We start from the raw sequence: 23,594 nt of genomic DNA, 5'->3' as shown, positions 1-23,594 counted from the left end.
TAAAAAGCCAAAGTTGCTGTCATAAAAAATTAATGCACTCGCCTTCAAAAAGAAGTTATTGTCTATTTTCTTAAAGTCAGGAGAGAAGGAGAAGCAACAAATTGAAGATTAACCTTAGATACTATTCTGCTGGTAGTGTTTTGAAATGACAATTCACAAAAAAAGAAAGAAAGGTTAGTTTATAAATCTTATGTTTCAGAGCAATCTGGGGCTCTTCTTTAGCAGTAGACTACCTCTCTTGAATCCAGAAAACTTTGTGCCACATAACTCTATTTAAGAACAGAAGTTGGGCACCTTGGTGCATGCCTCTAATCCCAGTGACTTGGCCGGCCTGAAGCAAGAGGATGGAAATTTCAAGGCCAGCCCAGACACTTAAATAAGACCCTGTCTCAAAATAAAAAGGATGAGTATGTAGCTCAGTGATAAAGAACCCTTGGGTTCTAGTCCCTAGTACTGAGGGGTAAAAAAGGGAAAAGAGAAAGAGTACTGTATTATAGAAATATGCAGGATATTTTCACTTTTAAAATATTGACTTGGGACTAGGGGTATATATTTCAGTGGTAGAGGGCATGGTTAGGCACAATTCCCTGTCTTCAGTTCCAGAACCAAAAATAGCATGTTGTCTTAATTCTTTGAACAACACACTTTAATTCATTTGCATTTGTCCTTCGATGCCATGTAAATGATGTATTTCTGTATTTTAACTGCATTTATTAAGATGATTCATTTTAGTTCTTCTTTGTGTTGACTCATTTTCACTATCCCTTTGATTGCTTATATCTGCTAATTTTGTATATTTTCATTATGGCTTTTCTTCTGTTTAAGTTGAGTAGCTTCCTTCTAGTTCTTTGTTGTCTCTTTTCCCATTATTTACTTGTGTTCATGATAGCTCTTAAAATTGCTTTATGAATGCCGTTTTGTTTTCACCCAAATTCTTTTTAATTTCTTCATGTAGATTATTTGCATTTGAAATTGTTTTTCAAAATCAAATATTGAAAAGTGGAAGTTATCAACATTGTTTATACTGATTTTTTAAAACTTAGAACCTATTTTTCAGTCATTCTCTAAATTTGTTTCAAAATAGTACTATAATTCCCATATGTCTATATTAATCATCATATCTTCTAAAGCTCAGTTGAATAAAATGTGTGAGACATATCAATCACCTTTCTTTCAACAAAGCACAGAGGGCTTGCTGAGAACTTAATTCTAGGTTGGACAATAATTATCCATATTGTCAAGGATGATTTTTTGTTCTCATCTTTGCCCTCTTTTTTTGTGGTATGTATTGAGGCATAGATTAAAAGATAATCATTTTTATTCACTTTGCAGGACAAGTCTTGGGGACTAGATAAAATGGGCAGGAACATTTAATCCTCTGCTTCAAAGACTATGTGCATGGACAGTTACAAGGCAGTTATGGCCAGATATGATTATCGGCTTTGGAATAAAATGCTCCTTGACATTGCTTATATCTTAGCTGAGAAGAGAGACAATCAGGTTAGTTATTTTGTAGGGTACAGATGTGATGAGTTCCATAGCTTCATAAGTTACTAGAGTGGTCTTATCAGTAGTACTTTTAATCTGTTTTCCAAATATCCCACTTTCTTATTATGAATTAACTAATGTGTCCCTATTATCAGTGTTTATGATTGCGTTAAACTCTATACTACATTTTTGTTAAAAGTTTTCAACATTCTGTAGTTCTTCAGGTCTGTTTATCCCAGTTTATAAGTATTCTAACTTTTCATTGGAGGTAAACTCTTTTTGGAGTACTTTTATTATTAAATTGAAACAGGCTGATAACAGTTACATTTTATTTCCTACTTTCCTTATTCTTCTTTTCTATTAATTGAAAATTTAAAGTATAGTGTTTTATTTACTTGACCCGTTTAATAAAGAAGGCTCACATTGCAGTACAATTTTTATTAACTCTTAATCCTCAGAACTAAGTACCCTTATAATAGCTCTCAGTTGGACATATTAGAACAGTTTGTGGATTTAACTTATCTAAGAAACATTTTGTTACACTAATTCTGGTGGATTTATAGTCTGAGACTGGGAACATTTTCCCCCAATTTGATGAAGTTTTTATACTTTAGGAGAAAGTTTTTTTTTTTTTTTAAACATGGTCATGAATAAATCGGACTCTCTTTGATTTAGCACTTTGTTTGGAATTATGAAAATAATGATTTCTTCCAAGAATCTTTTTCAGAATTATAGTTATCTCATTTTTAAGCAATTGCTTTTAAACTGTATGCCAATACTTCAGAACTTGTTCACTTCAAATTTTTGTTAGATGGCAGTTTTCAGAATGAGCAAGGTTGGTTTAACTTTATTTTTCATTATTTTCTCACCTATGTAATTTTCTAATGATGTTGCAGATAGTATTAATCTAATACTGGCTGGCTACCTCTCACTTTTAAGGTGAAGATGCTTATTTGAACAAAGGAGAATAAAGAATTAAGTATCTGTATTAATAATGAGGTGATTGATTCTGTTTTAATTTTTTCCAAATTGTGTTTGGGAAAAATTTTAAAATGTGGTCAAGATCATTATATAAGGGCAGTCTTGATAAATGGTTTCAAGATAAATTTCAAGATAAAACTCTTGAAGGATTAAATATTTCTTTATACTTTATTGTTTAACACTATTATGTTAACTTGTGGTTGATTTTATATTTGTATATGGTTTATTATTTATTAACATTTCTTAGTTAGCATCTCTAAACTTTTTCTGTGAAGAAAGACATTATGTATGTGAAATTGCTTTATTTATTAATAGTAGGGTGAAAATATTTTGCTTTAGAATATTGACATTTCTTTTCTTTGGCTTTTAGTTGCTGAAACCATATATTAGTGATTGATAGAATGGGTTTTGGAGCCAGACTTTCTGGATTCCCATTCCTCTGTGCCTTTTACTAGTTGGATAATCTTAACCTACCTGGTCTCATTTTCTTCAAATGCAAAGTGGGAAAGATAATGACAGTTACTTCTTTCTAAAAGAGTTTAAGAGAATTTGGAATGGTGTCTGGAATTTAGTAAGCTGCTGCTCTTACTCTATGATGACAAGAGGGCTAATAGTATTTGTCTGTGTTCATACAGAATGTTTGAATACCTACTTATAGTAATAATAGACATGGCTAATGGGGAAATCAGGGAAAAAAACAAGTTAGTGAATTTTGAAAAATTGCTGTTAAGAAACACTAATATGATGCATTTTCATTTTACTTACCTATTGATTCTCAGAACCCATATTCTGTTTATTAAATTCACTAAGTATTTTATAATTCTTAAACAGACAGATTATGTCTGTTTTTTATGGTTAGGACTTGAAAAGTTTAGTACAATCTGTCATCAAAAAAAGAGACCATAGAGTATAAATAATTTCTCTTTTAATTTTTGTCTTTATATTTAATTTTTCCTACTCATTTTTAAGTGTTTCTTAAAAAGTACAAGTTTTCATTGCCTTGTACTTTTATCCCTTCTGTTATTTTACTTTATCATTCATCTTTCTCAGCCATGCTACAGGTATAAAACTTTAATTCAAGTTTCTAATATTTGTTAATCATTACCTTGTAGTATTTTGGGGTTAATATACAGTTGGCCAAAACCGAAAATACCTCCACATCATATAATTATATCTGTAAAAGAAAAGTATGACTTTAAAATTTTAATCTTTTTTGAGTCTAGAGTAATTTAAAATTTTTTCTTTTTGTTGGTTTTTAGATTCCTTTTTTTTTTTAACAGTTCTGAAAATCGGCTTTATTTTAGAAACCAGTTTCTTAAAATAAACCTTGTTTTTAAAAATCACTTTACAAACATTTTGTATCTTGTATTTATTAACTTAGTGACTTTGGACAAGCAGCTTAACATCTGTGCTTCATCTGTATGGTATCAATACCAATGATCCTATCTCAGTACTGGCATGTAGTTAAAACAACGTGGAGAATCAGAACTCTTACAAACTTAAAATTGTGGTCAAAATTAAGTTAAATAAAATCAAGGAAATAAAATAATTGTTAAATTTATTTAACAAGAATTTTAATGTGCTTTTAATTTTTTTTAAATCATAACCTTATTTGCTACAATTGTAATGTCCCTCAATTTATATAAATTTTCTGTTTTCCTGTTGTTTGGATCCTTTATCTTTTAGATCCCCTATTATATTTTTTCCCCTTAATTTAGTCTCCTTTTCTGGTATAGGATATTATCTGATACATTTATGAATAAAAGGATATCAGGGAAGTAAATATTTGAGATTTTGCATGTCTACAAAATATGGATTTGGCCTCTTATTTAATAGTTGACTGCAATCTAGATTTAAATATTACAAATTATTTTCTTCAGAATCTGTCTCTACCTTCCAGTGTTGCTCCTGAGAAGTTCTTCGCTATTAAGATTTCAAGGGCTGGGATTGTGGCTAAGTGAGAGAATGCTTGCCTAGCATGTGTGAGGCACTAGGTTCGGTTCTCAGCACCACATATAAATAAATAAGATAAAGGTTCATCAACAACTTTACAAATAAATAATTAATTAAAATATTTCAAGCCTCTCTCCTTCCCTCCCTCCCTCCATTCCTTCCTTCCTTCCTCCCTTCCTTCCCTCCCTCCCTTCCTATTGAACTGGGGGGGGGCACTTAACCACTAAGCCAAATCCTTAACCCTTTTAATTTTTTTATTTTGAGACAGCATCTCACTAAGTTGCTGAGGCTGGCCTCAACCTTGGAATCCTCCTGTCTCAGTCTCCCAGCCACTGAGATAACAGTCTTGAGCTGCTCTGCCAAGCAATGATCCTGTTTCTTGTCTTTAGAAACTTTTACATTTTGCTACTTGTTCCTAGTATTCTGAAATTTTACGGTGCTATACTCTGGTGTATGTTTTTTCCAGATTGGTGGGTATCATTGTGGGGTTGTCTAGTGGTAAACTAATGTTTTCATTATAGGTCCTCAGATGTTGGCTTTGATAATATTTTTTTTCTCCTGTAGAAGATCAGCTTCTTTGCAGAAGCATGTATAATGGCTGTCTTGACATTTTGGAGTTGGGTAGGGTGAGGAAGTGCTTGACATTCTGCACATCACATATAATTGTGAATGTGAATCATATATGTGTGTGTGTATGTATGTATGCATATGTATTATGTATATATACGATGATTCCAAATCTCTGGTTTATTTTCCTCAAGAAATAAATGTCTGGACTTCCAAAATAAGTATGTGGTAGAAAAATTGCCAGGCTGCCTGGGTTTGGTGAGGACATGGGAATTTAATTGCATATTTTACAGACTATATCACTTTCCATCTTCTGTGGAACAGATGCAGTCTGTTTCTGCATTTTACAGAGCAAAATGGCTTTTTGTTTCACAGATAATAGCTGTCATGATTTTTCTACCCCTTTCTTTGATTTGAATGTTCCCTCCTCATCTCCTTGCTATTCATATATTTGTGATTTGAGACTGCAGGTATTTTCTGGATTCTTTGAAGATGAAAAATCTTTTCTCCTTCCTATTTTGCTTCAAATTTAAAGGGATAAAGGGATTAGTTAAATCTTTTTTTAAAATAGTTTTTTAGTTGTAGATGGATACGATACTTTTATTTGCTTGCTTATTTGTTTGTTTGTTTGTTTGTTTGTTTGTTTTTATGTGGGTGCTGGGGATTGAATCCAGTGCCTCATGGATGCTAGGCAAGTGCTCTACCCTGAGCCACAACCCCAGTCCTAATTAGTTAAATCTTTATCATTTGAAAATGATGAAGTTTATCATAGCCCCCTTTTAACCTAAGCTTTTTATAGTAAGGCTTATGCAAAATTAAGTATTATCAACCCTCTCTTAATAATCTAATGTGTCCCATTATCAAACATTTTTAGACACTAGATATAGTAACATGTGCCTATAGTCCCCTCCCCACTTGGGAAGATCACTTGAACCTATGAGTTTTAGACCAGCCAGGGCAGTGTAGTGTTTTTTTCTGTTTTCCTACTCATCTACTGTTTTTCTTCTATTTGGTCCTGAAATACTTTTACACAGTATTTTTTTTTATTTTTTATTTGTTTTAATTAGTTATACATGATAGTAGAATGCATTTATGCACTTTGATATCTATAGATGGGATATAATTTCTCATTTTTCTGAGTGTTCATGTTATAGAATCATATTGGTCATGCAGTCACATACATACATAAAGTAATAATGACTGTTTCATTCCATTATCTTTCCTATCCCTAAATCCCCTTTCCTCCCCTTTTTTCACTTCCCTCTACCTAGTCTAAGGTAACATTCTTCTTCTCTTATTGTGAATTAGCATCTTTATATTAGAGAAAACATTTGGCCTGTGGTTTTTTTCGGATTGGCTTATTTCGCTTAGCATGATATTCTCCAACTCCATCTATTTACTAGCAAATGTCGTAATTTCATTCTTCTTTAAAGCTGAGTAATATCCCATTGAGTATATATACACACCCCTTTTTTAATCCATTCATCTATTGAAGGACACCTAGGTTGGTTCCATAGTTTAGCTATTGAGAATTGAGCTTCTTTAAACATAGAGTGGCTGCATTACTATAATATGTTGATTTTAAGTCCTTTGGGTATAAACCGAGGAGTGGGATAGTCAAATGGTGGCTCCTTTCCAAGTTTTCTGAGGAATCTCCATTCTACTTTCCATAGTGATTGCACCAATTTGCAGTTCCATCCCAGTATTTTTAATATTCTTCACACAATATCTATCTCTTTTTTTCCTTTCATCATTTATTATAATCACATCCTTCTTTATACCCTCAATTTCTTGCCTCTGTCTCCCTTCGTCATACTCCCTAGAAAACCCTGTATCACCACATGCACCACACTTGCATCAGAGTACCTGAAAGTGACTGGGGAGGAAACCTAACTATAATGGCTGGATTTTCTGTTAATCTGTCAATGGAACCTTTTTAATGCTGCCTAGTAAACCCTATGATATTTCATTCTAGAGTTATTTGCACTTCCTTACAAGGTTATGCCTTACCTCAAAACTATAAAACCTCCTGTCTTATCTTCACACTTAGTTGATTATCTTGTTCTTTAATGGAAACAATCAGAAGAGGATTATTCAAGGATTAAACCTACCTGTCTGGTTACAATAGTTGTAATATCTATACGTTCTTTCTTTTCTCTTACTACAATGCCCTCTAAGGCCAGTCCTTATATTTGTACAATGAATCTAATCCCCGTTCACTTTAGAACATTGTTTTTCCGATTGTTCTCTCTCTCTTTTCTGACTTCAATTTGTCCCCTGGGATTAGATAAGTCTTATCATTATGCTAACATGCTGTAATGGCTCCCATCTTTTAGAAATCCTTTGCATTAATCTGGATTCCTTCCAAATAACAAAACCATTTAGAAATATAGTTACCTATTTACATGCACACACACACACACACCAATACATACATACTTAAGTAAATTGACTCTATGCAATTATGAGCTGTCAAATTGAAATCTGTAGAAAAGCCAGCCAACAAGTTGGAAACTCAGTCAGGAATTATACTGCATTGAATCAGATCTGTAAGGCAGGCCAGAAGCTCAGTATTTTATGCTGCAGATGTCAGAAATTTCTTTTGAGAAGTTTGATTTTTCTTTTAAACCCACAACTAATTGTGTGAGGCCCACTCACATTAAATCTCCTTTGTTTAAAATCAGCTGAATTTAGATATTAATCATATCTACAAAATACCTTCAAGGTAATAAGTCCATTAGTGTTTGATTAAATATCTGACCAAGGTAATCTAGCAAAAATTGACATATAAGACTGATTATCACAAATCCCTTGTTTCCTCATGCCCCTCAGCTATATTCTCATCACTCCTTTTCTATGCCACAAATCACAAAGAATTATTTATATGTACTATTTTACTCAGTATCCTCATAACTCTCTTTGTACCTACTCCTGTCAGGTTTCTGTTTCTACCACTGCACTGCCTATGTTGTCGCCTGGTTAGCAGTTACCTTCTCTGATTGGTAGATCCCCCCCCCCCCCTTTTATTAAGGTGCATTATAATATACATAACAGTAGGATTTTTTGTTACATGTTCATGCATTGAGATTGCCAGTATCTCTTTCCCTTTCCTTTTCCTTCCCCTGGTCCCTTTCTTGTGTTTACTGGTCTCCTTTCTAATTTCATACAACCTCCACCACATTTTTTTCTTCTTTTTTTTCACAAGCATCTACATAAGAGAGAAAACATCAGACTTCCTGAGTTTGACTTATTTCACTCAACATGATGTCCTCCAGTTCCATTCATTTACCACCAGATTACATTATTTCATTTTAGTCCCTGAATAAAACTCCATTGTGTATATATACACATTTTATTTCTCCATTCATCTGCTTTTATTCTGGTTGTATAATTTGGCTATGTGAATTATGCTGCTATAAACAAGGGTATGCATATGTTGCTATAGTATGATGACTTTAATTCTTTGGCATAAAAATCAAGAAGTGGTATTGCTGGCACATAGGGTGGTTTCATTCCTAGTCTTTTTTTTTAATTATTCATTTTAGTTCCATATAATATTAGGATATATTTTGGCATTAATCACAAAAAAAATGGAATATAACTTGCTTTAATTTAGCCCCTAGCACTTTTCTCGTTGACCTTTTCCCCCTCTTTTTGTTCCCCTCCCTATCTCCTACTGATCCATCTGTAATTTATAGTTTTTTTTTTAATTAGTGTCTTATAGATATACTTGATGTTGGGATTCACTGTGGTATATTCACATATGTATACATACGAAAGTTCAGTCAGATTCATTCCACTGTTCTTCCCTTTTCCTATCCTTCTTTCCTCCTCCTCCTCAACCACCTTTGTCTGCTGTATTGAATGATCTTTCCTTGTTTTGTGATGAAATTTCTCCCCTTTTTTCCCTTTTCTTTCTTTATTTGTTAAACACACACACCATGCCTGCCTAGTTTGGATTAGCTTCTACTTATTGGAGAAAATATTTGACCTTTGATTTTTGGAAACTGGCTTATTTCACTTAGCACAATAGTCTCCATTTTCATCATTTGCTGGAAAATGCCATAATTTCATTCTCTATGGCTAGTACTCCAATGCATGTATATATAATATATATATATATATATATATACACATACACACCTCATTTTTCTTGAGCCCTGTTGAAGGGCTCCTAGGTTGGTTCCATAGTTTGACTATTGAAATTGTGCTGCTATAAACATTGATGTGGCTGTATTCCTGATATATGCTGGTTTTAAATCTTTTAGATATACATCAAAAAGTGAATAGCTGGGTCATACGGTGGTTCTGTTCCATAGTCTTTTGAGGAAACTTCATACTGATTTCTATAGTGGTTATACTAATTTACAGTGTTGCCAAGAGTGTAAAAGTATTCATTTCCCCACACATCTTTTCCATTTGTTGTTTTTTTTTTTTATTCTTGATGGCTGCCATTCTAATTTGAACAAGATGAAATCTCAGTGTATTTTTGATTTGCATTTCCTCATTGCTATATTTGTTGGCCATTTGTACTACTTCTTTTAAGAAGTGTCTGTTAAGTTTATTTTTTCATTTATTGTTTGGGTTTTTTTTTTTTAGTCCTTTATATATTCTAGATATTAAACCTTCTGTCAGAAGAGTAGCTAACAAAGCTTTTCTCTTGACACTCTTGTTTTCTTTGTTGTGCAGAAGCTTTTTAAATTTGATGCTGTTCCATTTATTATTTCTTGGTGTTATTTTCTGAACTTTAGGAATCTGTAGAAAAAGTCCTTGCCTGTACCTCTATGAGAATGTTGACCCTACATTTTCTTCCAGCAGTTACAAAGTTTCAGGTCTAATTTCTAGTTTTTGGTCCCTTTTGAATTGATATTGGTTCATGGTAAGAGATAGGAATAGAGTTTCATTCTTAGACATATGGATATCCAGTTTTCCTAGCACCATTAGTTAAAAAGGCTATCTTTTGTCTCCTGTGTGTTTTTGCTATCCATGACTATATCTTTTTGGGTTTGTCTGTGTCTTCTATTTTCTTCCATTGGCCTATGGGTCTGTTTTTATGTCAGTACTATGCAGTTTATATTACAGGTATCACTTGAATTCATTTATTGTGATTCCTCTCCAGCATTGTTTTTTTGGCTTAGAATTGCTTTGACTATTCTGTGTCTTTTATTCTTCTAACTGAATTTTAAGACTTTTTGTTTTTGCTAATTCAATAAATGATGTCATTTGTATTTTGGTTGGGATTTCACTAAATCTCTACTTTGCTTTTGATAGTATGACCATTTTAACATATTAATTCTTCCTTTCACTGGAGCTCTTTCTACCTTGTGTCTTCAGTTCTTCAGCGTTCTGTAATTTTCATTGTAGAAGTCTTTCACTTCCTTGGTTCGATTTATTCCTAGTGCTGGTTTTTTTTTGGGGGGGGTGGGGGGGAGTATGGGGAGTATTATAAATCAAATTATTTTCCTGAGTCTCTGCATATTCATTATTGATATATAGGAAGGGTTATGTTGATTTTGTATCTTTAGCAGTTATCTTCTCATTGCCTAGGTCATTGAGCAACTCACGGATGTCACCTTTCTTTCTTCTTGGAACACTGTCTTTGCATGTTTTCTGGAAACAAGTATTATCCTGTAGGTTTTAACTAAACTGCACATATTGAATTATCTTTAAGACTCAGTCTTCAGGTTTTTTTATTAAGTAATGAATAAAGTGAAAAATAGTTTGTGTTAATTTTTTTTTCTTCTTTTTTTTTTTAGTTGTAGTTAGACGCAATATTTTTATTTATTTTTATGTAGTGCCTCACCAATGAGGTACAGCCCCATCCCTTGTGTTAACTTTTTGTTCACTGCGACAAAGTACCCGAGAAAGTCAAATACAAACCATTTTGACTTATGATTTTACAGATGTGAGTTTATGGTCAGACAGTTCAGTTGTTTTGGAGCTTATTGAGGCAGTACATCATGGTGAAAGGGCATGATAGAGCAAAGCTGCTCATCTGCTGGCAGCTAGGAAGCACAGACAGAGCGGGGTGCTTGGAGAAGAGTGTTGGGGAAAAAATATACCCTCCAAAGTTATTCCCTCAGTGACCTACCTCCTTCAACTAGGCACCATCTCCTAAAGTTTCTATCACTCCCAAAGCTACAGACCAAGCTTTCAACACATTACCCTTTGGAGGAAAATTTCAGATACCAACCATAACACAGTTCCATGGTTTAATTATTTTTCTGAAAATATAATCATTCTGAGAGGCATAATATTCATCGAGTTCATATTCAAAATAAAAAATGTTACATGGTAACATACTACTTATCTATCCCAATCTCAAATTCTTTTCCCTGAAGAAAACTAAAATTTCTAGTTTCAAAAATATTTTATGTGTATAAAAGCAAATACAGGTTCAGTGAGAGGCAGTGTGGTATAATGATTGGGAGCTTGGAATATGGAACAAATCTGCTTGTAATCAAATTTTCTACCAGTCACTGGCTGTGTAACCACTGTCTCTTAGCTGATCTGAATACATACGTGCAAAGAGCTTAGAAGACTGTTTGGTATATGAAAATAAGTGACATATTTATTCTTTCTGCTAAATGATTTTGTAATATAAATAACATCAGGCATTTTGGCTCTCCCCCCTTAAAAAACACACACACACACACACACACACACACACACACGGCAAGCTTTTTTAAAAAAAAACTTTTCTTTCTTTCTTTCTTTTTTTTTTTTTTTTTTTTTTTGATGTTGATTGACCTTTATTTTATTCATTCTATGTGCTGCGCTGAGAATCTGACCCAGTGCCTCACTCATGTTAAGCAACTGCTCTAACACTCAACCACAACCCCAGCCCCAGGGCAGGATTTTCTTTACAACAAACAAATCATACCTGATATTTTTTCCTTTGGCCAGTAATTTTTCATTAAATATTTGTGCCATCCAGTTTTATAGCTCTAAATACCAATGTCTTTGATAGCAACTTCCAAACGTTTTACCTACTGGACATTGCCACTTAAATACATAATTAGCCGGGGCACTTTTTAGCAACCTTTGTTGCTTCTATTTCTCTGATTTCCTTTATTATAATTTTTAAATTTCCTTCATTATAATTTTTAAAATTTGTTCACCTACAGTGTTAAAATATACATTATATGTAACCATTTTTTTCTACCTCTTGCTGCCACCTTAATCTAAGCCATCATCACTTTACTTTTAAATTATTATTTAGCATTTTATGCAAAAGATTTTCAGCTCTCCTTCACTCTTCTCCTATTTGGTTTTTTTTCCTCCACTTTTACTCTCAAGTAGAGTCAGGTGCTTTGTTTGTTCATTTTTGTATCTCTAACACATCAACCAATGCTTAGTATATATTGGGTTGATATGTGAGTGAGGAAGCACTAAATAAGTGCTTTGTGAACTATGTGGAGTAAAAAAAAAAGTTTTGTTTACCAATCTGTCACAAACTAGTACTTTTGTAAAATGCAATCAAATAGAATTTAGGAAAAATGAAATATGTATTTATTAGTGTCATTTTATTAGCTACAACATACTGTCAGATTGCTATCAAAATTTCTAAGCACTTTCAAATTTGTACTTACAGTGTCCTTATAATAAACCTTTTTTGGTAAGCAACTGTTTGCTGACCATACAGTACTAGATCATGTTCATCATTCTATAACCCACAGTTAAAAATGTAAAAACTAAATGAAATATTACTCTCCTTGGTAGAGAAGAAGAAGGCACTTCAAACCCTCTGTCATAATATGAAGGCTAAATCCCGTTGGATTACTACTTTATGAAAAAAATTTTTTGGTAATACTAGTAAAATTTAATAAATACTCTCTGCATTAATCAGTCGTTTTCAGGGGACTAAAGAAAACATAATTGTCAAGTTGTATCTGTCTCATAAAAGTAGAAGGCTATTCTCGATCTATTTGTTTATGTGTTGATAAGAAAAGTAAATCTTTTGGTGACGTCTTAAATTCACAGAGTTAGAAATATTTTAACTCAAAGAGTAATTTATATTATATATGGCACTTTCCTGAAAATGTTTGCTCATTTTGCATTTTATGTTTATTGTCGTAAGTTGATTATTTTCTTGTTTATATATCTGAGCTGAGAGGAGAGTCATTTCATAACAGAGTTTAGTATCAGGATTCATAAAAAGATACATAGCTGAAAGCAAAAATGACTAAACTCAAGGAAATCTGTGCCTCATTTTCCACTGGTAATTTCAGGCAGAGTTTATGTGTTAGTTTTAATACTTAAGACTTTTTTTACCTTTATTTGTATAGTCCCATATTCTACTGTTGACAATGTATAAATAAACCTGCAAAACACTAGCTTGTATTTTGAAACACAAGAATGTTTCTCAGTGTATTATTTACAATATCATATCTCAGGAAAAGAAGTATTAGATGCATATCTAAATTGTCATTAACTTAAATGTGTTTGTTTTCAGGATTTTTGTTTTATATTTTGGTTTTAGGGCAGCAACAAACAGTGTTGACATGAAACTGGCCAAAATATACAGTTTAAGAAGAACATTGGGAGTATGCAGATAGATCAATAATAGATTAATAGATAAGTAAATAGACCTCAATCCAGCATTATGTATGTTATATATGTAATTAAAAGGAAATAGAATTTTAAAAGAAATGTATGCTCATTTTTAGTTAAATTGATATGTTAGCAGATATGTGAATCAGTTCTAAAGCACTGGACAGCTCATTTTTTATTAGTGAACATTTATATTTGTGGATGAATTACCTAAAAGGAACAAAAGGGGAAATTATTTACCAACACAGACTGTCTTATTTCTTTACCAGTATTTCCCATACTCTGTCTCAACAGTGAAGAGAAGTATGAATGAATAGACAAATAAAAATTTGAGATTCATGTTCATACTGTTGAACAGATGATTTACAAACAGAAGTTTGAAAATATTTAATAGGATTTACAAATACCAGGTGAACATTTAAGAGTACATTAACACTGTGACTGAAGAGAGTATCTTAATTGGAAATTCACAGAATGCATTTTTTAAAGAGTTCAATATGATCAGTGTTTTTTTTTTTGGAGTTGAAAATTGTGCAGCTCACTGAAGTGAGAAAAAGAGGGAGAAGACCATCTTTGGTGATACAAGGATCATAAATTGTAAACATTTAAGGGACCTTGATGTATGTGCATAAAGGCATTAAGGAAACATTTGTACACACAGATCTGGTGGTCAGAAGAGAGGTATAAGCTTGATTAGTATGCCAACCCTAAGGTGTTTGTATTTGGAAGTAGAGGGAAGAGATTGTTTAAAATGCTGCTTAAATCTTTCTGGCTGATAATTAGGATGAAGCTCTTTTTAACTAGGCAATGTTAACAAGCCCAACAGATTTTTTTATTGAGGAAGAAAAAATTATGTTCAAGACTGAAAAAGATGAGTTTATTTCTATAAAATTACCATTTTGAAAAGTTTAAATTTCCCTGAGTTATAAAACAAATCGTACTTTTATCTTTTATTCATTTGCTTTATAAATTTGTAATCTTTTGGATGAAAGTATGTTTTGTAGGTGAATATTATAATATTTCTTATATTTCATAGCCATGAAGCTCATGACTGCTCTGGTGAATGTTGCCTTAAACCTCAGTATTCATCAGGATAATACACAGAGACAGTATGAAGCTGAGAGAAATAAAATGATTGGGAAAAGAGCCAATGAAAGGTTGGAATTACTACTTCAGAAACGTAAAGAGGTAAGTAAATTTCATTGTAACTGATGGAGTATGTAGTAAATATAAGTAATTTTTCATTGTTCTCTGCAGAAAGGTTTATATTTTTTATTATTAGTTGTTCAAAACATTACAAAGCTCTTGACGTATCATATTTCATACATTTGATTCAAGCAGATTATGAACTCCCGTTTTTACCCCGTATATGTATTGCAGATTCACATCAGTTACACATCCACTTTTTTACATACTGCCATACTAGTGTATGTTGTATTCTGCTGCCCTTCCTATCCTCTACTATTTTTAAAATTTATTTTTAATTTGTTTTATCTCAGAGTTCTCAGATAAAACTGGAATGTTCATTGCTGATTGGCTAAGTGCCTTCTGAGGTAGACAAAGATCATAGACAAATCAATTTTCAAAAGAAGGCTGTCTGAACCTTAGGCAGCTCAGAAAGGTTGTCAGGGTATGGACTCAGAAAGCACAGTAAATACTTAAGTCATAACTGTAGGCCAGAAAAGTTGTGTTTCTAGGAGAAAGCCAAACCTGCTGATATATAAGGTATTACTGTAAATTAGGTTGGTCCAGATTTTGTTTGTTGTTGTTCATTTGTTGTTTTCTTTTGTTTTTTGCTGTGCTCATGATTGAACCCAGGAACTCATGCAAGCTAGGCAGGCTTTCTACCAATGAACTATACCTCCTTCCATTGGGCCCAGTTTTAGACTGTTTTTTTTCTTTTGGGTACTGGAGATTAAAACCAGAGATGCTTTACCACTGAGCTACATTCCCAGCCCTTTGTATTTTTTATGTTGAGACAGGGTATTGCTAAGTTGCTGAGGCTGGCCTTCCAAACAACTGGGATTACAGGTGTGAACTACTGCACCTGGCTTAGAATAACATTACATATATATGTTGAAACATTTTAAAACTGGATTTTTAATAGGAACATTTTTATCATCTAATTGGAAGTAAAATTTTTAGATTTGTAATAATCTACCTTTTAACTTGAGAAAAGAGTATCACATTGCTGAAAAGGAATTGTGTGTGTGTGTGTGTGTGTGTGTGTGTGTGTGTGTGTGTATGAATAATGTGTTATTCATGGGTAAGAAAAAGCAATGTATCTCTAATATATTTTTTAAGAGAGAGAGAAAGAGAATATCTTTTTAATATTCTTTTAGTTTTCAGCAGACACAACATCTTTATTTGTATGTGGTGCTGAGGATCGAACCCAGGCCACACGCATGCCAGGCGAGCACGCTACCATTTGAGCCACATCCCTAGCCCTCTCGAATATCTTTATTATCCATTTTGTATAAGTTTTATAGGACTGCTGGAATGAAGTACCACTATCTGAGTAATTTAAACAAGTGAAATTTATTTTCTTGTACTTTTGGATGATAGCTGTCCAAGATCACGGTGTTGACAAGACCATGTTCTCTCAAGGCGTTAGGGAAAGATATGTTCTAGGCTTCTCTCCTAAGAGCATGACTCCAGTCTTCATGATTTTCTTCCTGTGTATGTTTGTCTGTCTTTACATCTGTTCTATTTATAACCAGTACAAGTCATGTTGAATTAGAGGCCTGCCCTACTCTAGTGTGACCCCATTTTTAAGAATTGTTTTGTCACAACCTTGTTTCTAAATAAGGCCATATTTTGAGTTACTGTGCATTACAACTTAATTGTACAAATTTTTGAAGAACATGTTTTAACCCCTAACACATTATGCTTGAAATGTTGTGGAAGTAAATATTGGAACAAGGCTTCATTAAGTATTGCCAACTAAAATGTAGGACTCTTCTCCTTTTTTTAATGCTTTTATTATTTGTTGATGGATCTTTATTTATTTATATGCGGTATTGAGAATCAAACCCAGTGCCTCACATGTGCTAACCAAGTGCTCTACCACTGAGCTACAACTTCAGCCCATAAAATGTAGGACTCTTATGAATCAGTTTTCTATAGTAATTAATAAAGCAAAAGGAATTTTTATAATTTACAATAAGTTACCATAATTTGAATGATTTACTCAAAAAATACAAATGGTACCCTATATGATGATATTACTTAAAATTATTCTTACCTTACAGTAGAGCAAAAGCCATATATATTTAGCATAAAACTCTGCTTCAAATTTTATTTTTCATTTTTTTCAGGCTAGTAGTACATATAATACCATACTCATTCTCTCCTGATGCTGGACAGTAGTGGTTCACATTCAGCTACACAATCATAATACTCTCTGAGGTATACTGTATTGCCAGTAGTTTTTTGGATATTGTGTTGTCAGTTTTTTTTTATCCCATCATGGCTACAAATGCCCATCTATGTGTATACATTAGATGTTCAACACTCTATTAAAAAATAGGCTTTGTATTAAATGATTGCCCATCAGTAGGCTACTAGTTTAAGTGTTGTGAGCACATTTAAGGTAGGTTAGGTGATGCTGTGATATTTGATAGGTTAAATGCATTGCTGACTTAACAATATTTTAAACTTAAAATGGATTGATCAGGATATAATACCAACTTAAGTTAAGGAACATCTTTCTCTGTTCTCAAACTTAGTAAAATCTGAAACAGCATACAGCAAAGAATAAATCTGAAGGAATTTTATTATCATGTTTTTAGCAATAGCAAATATGTCACTGGACATTATTACACAGCAAATGATAAGATAAATTGGAATAATAAATACCATATCAAGTGTCATGTTATAGCACTGCTTTTGAGTAGTTAATAAACTTTATCTCTGATCACTGATGTTGCCTGAAACTTATCTTTCCTGTAGTAGTTTATTTTGTTCCATTACACCACTGTTTTCTCTTATGCCTCCTAATTGAGGAACTTGGCCTACTTTCAGTTGTGAATTACTCAGATGGAAAGTAATATTTGGATACTTTAGATGGAGTAGGAAGTTCTTGTAGAATGACAGATATATTGATCACTGATGATCCCTTATCTAAGGAAAACAACACCAAGCCAAAGACCTGATTTGATGAGATGTGTAGAAATTTAGGCCTATTCACAAAGCAGATGATACTTTGGAGATAGGAGCCTGATCACTTTACCTTTTAGTCATTGTGTAGTATATATCTATTTTTTCTTCTTGTTTCTTTTCTTTTTAATAAATGGGGATTGAACCTAGAAACACTACTGAGTTCTTTTTCAATCCCCAGTTGTTCTTATTTTTTTATTTTTAGACAGGGTCTCACCAAGTTGTGGAGGATCTTGCTAAGTTGCTGCAACTGGCCTCAAACTTTAATTCCTCCTGCCTCAGGCTCCTGAGTCCTTTAAATTACAGATATTCACTACCATTCCTAGCTAATCCGTGTCTAGATAGAGACAGCAAGAGATTTAAGGTGATAAAGCTGTAGAAATAATGCAAGTATACTGGTTATTTCAAACATCTATTGCATAATGTTTTTCAATTTACATTTTTTACTGTCTTTTCTCCCCCCACCAGCTACAAGAAAACCAGGATGAAATCGAAAATATGATGAACTCTATTTTTAAGGGCATATTTGTTCATAGATACCGGTAAGGGATTTTTAAAGTCATTTAGAAAGTTTTTACCTTAGATAATTATTGCTTATTTGTAACAGACTAACTGTAAAGCCATAATACTCTACTAATTATTACTTTTGTTTTCTGGAAAACAACTGTGGCTATAAATGCCATGTAAATGACATGTGGAGAATATGCACTTATTACTGCCACATTCTTCCAAACTCAGACTGTCTACTGTTGGACTTGGAATTTGTACTAATAGGATATTTATATGATTATTAAATTAATGTAGCCTTAATAAGATATGTTTTTCACATTTGGAAAAATTGAATGCTTTACTTCTTGATCTGTGTTACTTACTGTCCTGTTTAATGATCAATTAATGACTAATTTTTTTAAACATGTCTGTTAAGAAGAAAGAGGACAAGACTAAGAAAGGAATTGTTAGCGAAATATTTTTTGTCATACTACATTACGAATGAGTTTAGTTTGTCTTTCTGTGAAGTCATAAAACTTTGAAAATACTACATTATAAAAGCATATTTGACATAAAATTAATAGATTGTATGTGTACCTATATTTTTGTTACTTAGATGCAGTATATGTATAGGTAGATACACTCCAATAGAAGCACTGTTTTCAGATAGATTTGAAACTGTAGTTGATAAATTAATATAAAGCAGTAGTTTAACGTAAGAAATTTTGTGTGTAGGTGTGTGTTTATATATAGCTTTGAGATTTTAGCAGAATTTAAACATTTTAACTCAAAAGTATATAAATATCTTTTGAAACAGGACCAAGGCCTTAGTTTTAGTATGGATTCTCTGGTTAGATCTTTATATCCTCTTTTTTGCATAAACCTTGTATATAATTCAATACTGACCCATTTATTTGAAACAAAAAAAAGAGCTTACATGTATGTGGCATGCAGTCATGTAGTCTTTTGTTCTTTGTGAATGTATAATTGAGGTAAAACTGCACATTTAATTGTATAATTGAATGGGTTTTGACATATTATGTACCTGAAAAGCCACAAGATAAATAATAAGTCCATCAACCTTAGAAGATTTTTCTTGGCACTTTGTAGTTCCTCCCTACCTACTTTCTCAGCACTTTACCCTCCCATCATCCTTAAACGATTGTTGTTCTGCTATTTGATTCATGGTTCTCTTTTAGACTTTTGAAGCAATAGAATTATACAATATATACTTCCCATTAGTCTGGCTTTTTGTCTAAAAAAAATTAGTCTTTCACCATTAAATGTATTGTTTACTGTAAGATTTTCATAGATGCCATCTATTAGACTGAGGAAGTTTGTTTGTTTCTGTTCTTCAGAAAGTTTTAATTCAGAATGTACATTGGATTTTATGAATTGCTTTTCTGCATCTAGAGATCATTGTGTAATTTTCTTTTTGAACATTGTTAATGTGATGAACTGAGTTGTTTGACTTTCATATGTTTACATTTATTCATGGGTCAAAACCCACAGTCACGTTGTAGTTTTTTCTTTTTATTTTTTAATGCTATATCTTTAAGTATTTATTATTAGATGTGATTTGCTAGAATTTGCGCAAGAAGTTTTGCATCTTCAAAATATATTAATCTCTTTTTATTTTAATGGATGTATCTGACTACTTTAGGTATAAAGATAACAACACTGAACTTGTAGATTGATTTGCATTCTGAGCTATTTGTCCTTATCCCCATGCTACCTTCTTTGAGAAGCATTTGAGTGAGATTTTTTTTTAATGAAGTAACTTTTTTTTCTATAGGTTTATTTTATTCATTTATTTTTTATGTGGTGCTAAGGATCGAACCCAGGGCCTCACATGTGCTAGGCAAATACTCTACCACTGAGCCACAGCCACAGCCCTTGAGTAAGATTTTTAAATTAGGTAATATAGTATTTCTACTTTGTTCTTCCTTTTCAAAGTTGTTTTGAGTATTATAGGTCCTTTGCAGAATACAAATTTGGGGATGAACTTGTCCTATTTTACACAAAAGCTTCTGAAGTCTTCATATGAATTGTAATGAATCAATTCTTTTCTAATTGTTTTCATATTTTATCTTGTAACTGCGATTTTATTATTTTGTGTTAGATTGTTTCCTGCTATTACACAAAAATACAGTTTTTAAAATTTGTACAAAGTAATTTTATCCTGGCAGTTTTGGTCAGGGTGTGGTGAGTTTTGTTTTATTCTGTTTTTTTTTTTTTAGGTTGTTTAGAACTTTTCTACATGTGAGATACAGTCATCTTTGAATAAAGAGAGTTTTACTTTTTGCTTCTGTTATCTCTTCATTCTTTCTTTAAAGGTATCTTTACTTCTAATTGATGCATCGTAATTATACAAACTTATGGAGTATAATCTGACATTTAATACATGTGCACAAATGTAAGATAATGTCAGGGTAATTAGCTTATCTGTCACTTAAGGCATTTATTATTTCTTTGTGGTAGGAATATTTGAAATTTTCTCTACTACCTATTTTGAAATATTTTCAGTTAATTGTTGTGAACTATAGTTAGGCTATTGTGCTGTAAAACATTAGGAGTTATTTTTCCTATCCAGCTGTACCCTTCTACCTGTTAATAATTCACTCTCTGTCTTCTTTTCCCCATGTCCTACTCAGGCTCTGGTAACCACCATTCTCTTCTCCACTTCTTTGAGATCCAACTTTTGTTCCATATATGTTGAAGAACATACTCTTTCTGAGCCTGACTTGCTTCACTTAACATAATGTCTTCTACTTCATCTCTCATCTCACAATGGACTAGCTTTCATCCTTTTGATGACTGAATAATATTTCATTGTATCTACATATCACATTTTCTTTAATTCTTTTGTCAGTAGGTGCCTAGATTGATTCTTTATTGGCCATTTTTTTACTGTCTTTGTGAAAAAGTCTGTGTCTTTCAGTCTTTTGAAAACTGGATTGTTTTTGTCTTGAGTTTTTGATTAACTGGTATATTCTAAATATTAGTCCCTTGTCAGATAAATGGCTTGCAGGTATTTTCTCCTATTCTGTCAGTTATGTCTTCATTATTTTGATGGGTTTCAGTATCATGAAGAAGTTTTAGTTTATGATAATCCAATTTATCACATATTTTGTTTCCTGTGTTTGTGAATTGATAGCAAAAAATATCTTTTTCCAGACCAATGTACTGAAACATTTCTCTATATTTTCATCTAATAGTTTTATAGATACGGGTCTTACATTTAACTTTTTATCATTTTTTTGTAGTTTTTTTTTAATATGGTGAAAGATGGGGATCTAGTTTTCATCTTGTGAATATATATATCCAGTTTTTCTGGAACAGTTCAAGGAAGAAACTTTCCATTCCTCAATGTACACTATGGGTACCTTATCCAAAACTGTCCACTGTTATTTGTGGATTTATCTCTAGGAACTCAATTCTTTTGTACTCTATGTTAAAACCATGTTGTTTTGATTACTATATCTTTGTAGTATCTTTTGAAGTCAGGTATTATAGTACCTTCAGCTTTTTTTGCTCAGGACTGCTTTGGCTATTTGGCACCTTTTGTGATTGCATAAAACTTTTAGTTATGTTCTGAGAAAACATATTTGCTTTGTTAGGAATAATATTGAATTTGTAGATTGATTTGAGTACTGTGGATATTTTAATAATAAAGATTTTTTTACTCCATGAACAGGAAGTGTCTTTCTATTTACTTTTGTCCTCTTCAATTTATTTCATCAGCATTTTGTTATGTTTGTTGTAGAGATTAGTCACTTATTTAAACTTATTCCTAGGTATTTTATTTTTACTTCTTTTCACTTAAGTTTGTGGGTATTGCGAATGGGACTATTTTATTGATTAGTTTTTTAGCAATTTTGTTTTGGGCATATTTAAATAAAAAAGCTACTGATTTTTGCTAATTTTTATATCCTACAACCTTAATGAAATTTATCCTTTTTAACAGTTCAGAAGAATCTTCAGTTTTTTCTATATATCAAATCATGTCCTCTATAAACAAAAATAATTTTACTTTCTTCTTTCCTATTTGGGTGCCCTTTATTTCTTTCTCTTGCTTTATTCCTCTGCCTAAGATTTCCAATATTGTGTTGAATGAGAACAGTGAAAATAGACATCATTATCTTTTCCTTCATCTTAGAGGTAATGATGTCAGCTTTTACCTATTCAGAGTATTGGTTACAATTTTGTCACATGTAGGCTTCATTATCTCAAAGTACATTTCTTCTTTATCTAATTTTTTGAGAGTTTTATCACAAAGGGACATTGAATTTTATTGAATACAGTTTTTCTATCCACTGACATAATTAGATGATTTCGTCCTTTCTTCTATTGATGTATTACTGTACTAAGTTTATTATTTTGAACCTCCCTGTATCCCTGGGATAAATTTAATTTGATCATGGCACAGGATCTTTTTAATGTACTTTTGTGTTTGATTTGCTAACATAGTTTTGAGAATTATTGCATATTTGTTCATCAGGGATATTGATCTGTAATGATCTGGGTTTTGGGGGGAGGGGGGGCAGGGATCAGAGAGAGAACTCATGGCAGTTGATCACAGAGCCACATCCCCAGCCCTATTTCGTATTTTATTTAGACACAGGGTCTCACTGAGTTGCTTAATGCCTCAGCCTCCTGGGCCACTCGGATTACAGATATACACCACCGCGCCTGACTATAGTCTGTTTTTGCTGTTGTTTGTTTTTGCCTGGTTTATTTATCAGGGTAATGCTATCTTAACAGAGTAAGTTTTCAGGGGTTTCCTCCTTTTCATTTCTTTAAAGTGTTTAGAGGAGAACCGGCATTATTCCTTCTTTAAATGTTTGGCAGAATTCAGGCATGAAGCCATCTCATCCTAGCCATTTCTTCTTTGGTAAATTTTTGTATTACTGGTTATTGATCACTTCTGATTTTTGTCATTGTGATTCAACTTTGTTAGGTCATATGTATCCAGAAATTTATACTTTTCTTCTAGGTTTTTCAATTTATTCCTATATAGTTATACATCATAATCCTTAATGATTCTTTGTATTTGTATTCCCTGATGTTATTTACTTGGGTCTTCTGTTTCTTTTTTGTTGTTGCTATTGTTGTTTTGTTAGTCTACATAGTAAAGATTAGTCAGTTTTGTTTATCTTTAAAAAAAATCCCTTTTTTTATTAATCTTTTGTATTTTTTAAGGCTCTATTTTATTTATTTTTGCTCAATCTTTGTTATTTTTTTTTCCTTCTACTAACTTGGGGTTTGGTTAATTCTTTTCTAGTTCTTTAATTTACATCCTTAATTTGTTTTTGTGAAATCTTATTTTTCTAATGTAAGTACTTGCTACTATAAAAATTACCTATTTGTTCTGCTTTTACCATATTGCCATAAGTTTTAGAACA

The 23,594-nt window shown here is 32.3% G+C and overlaps 1 protein-coding gene across 5 annotated transcripts in view; it reads left to right on the top strand.

Moving 5' to 3' along the window:
* Nucleotides 1–23,594, top strand: part of Stag1 (STAG1 cohesin complex component) — a 372,311-nt gene that overhangs the window by 227,964 nt on the left and 120,753 nt on the right. For 4 of the 5 annotated variants that reach the window (XM_077795277.1, XM_077795281.1, XM_077795278.1 and 1 more), the window contains 2 exons: nucleotides 14,579–14,730; nucleotides 18,169–18,242. In XM_077795277.1, the coding sequence (XP_077651403.1) occupies nucleotides 14,579–14,730; nucleotides 18,169–18,242 (226 nt within the window). Of the gene's footprint in view, nucleotides 1–1,437; nucleotides 1,501–14,578; nucleotides 14,731–18,168; nucleotides 18,243–23,594 lie in introns of those variants that run through there. The other variant, XM_077795280.1, reaches the window with a different exon arrangement.

This window comes from Urocitellus parryii, chromosome 2, assembly GCF_045843805.1.
Source record: "Urocitellus parryii isolate mUroPar1 chromosome 2, mUroPar1.hap1, whole genome shotgun sequence".
Lineage (NCBI taxonomy): Eukaryota > Metazoa > Chordata > Mammalia > Rodentia > Sciuridae > Urocitellus > Urocitellus parryii.
This window is presented reverse-complemented; position numbering and strand designations above follow the sequence as displayed.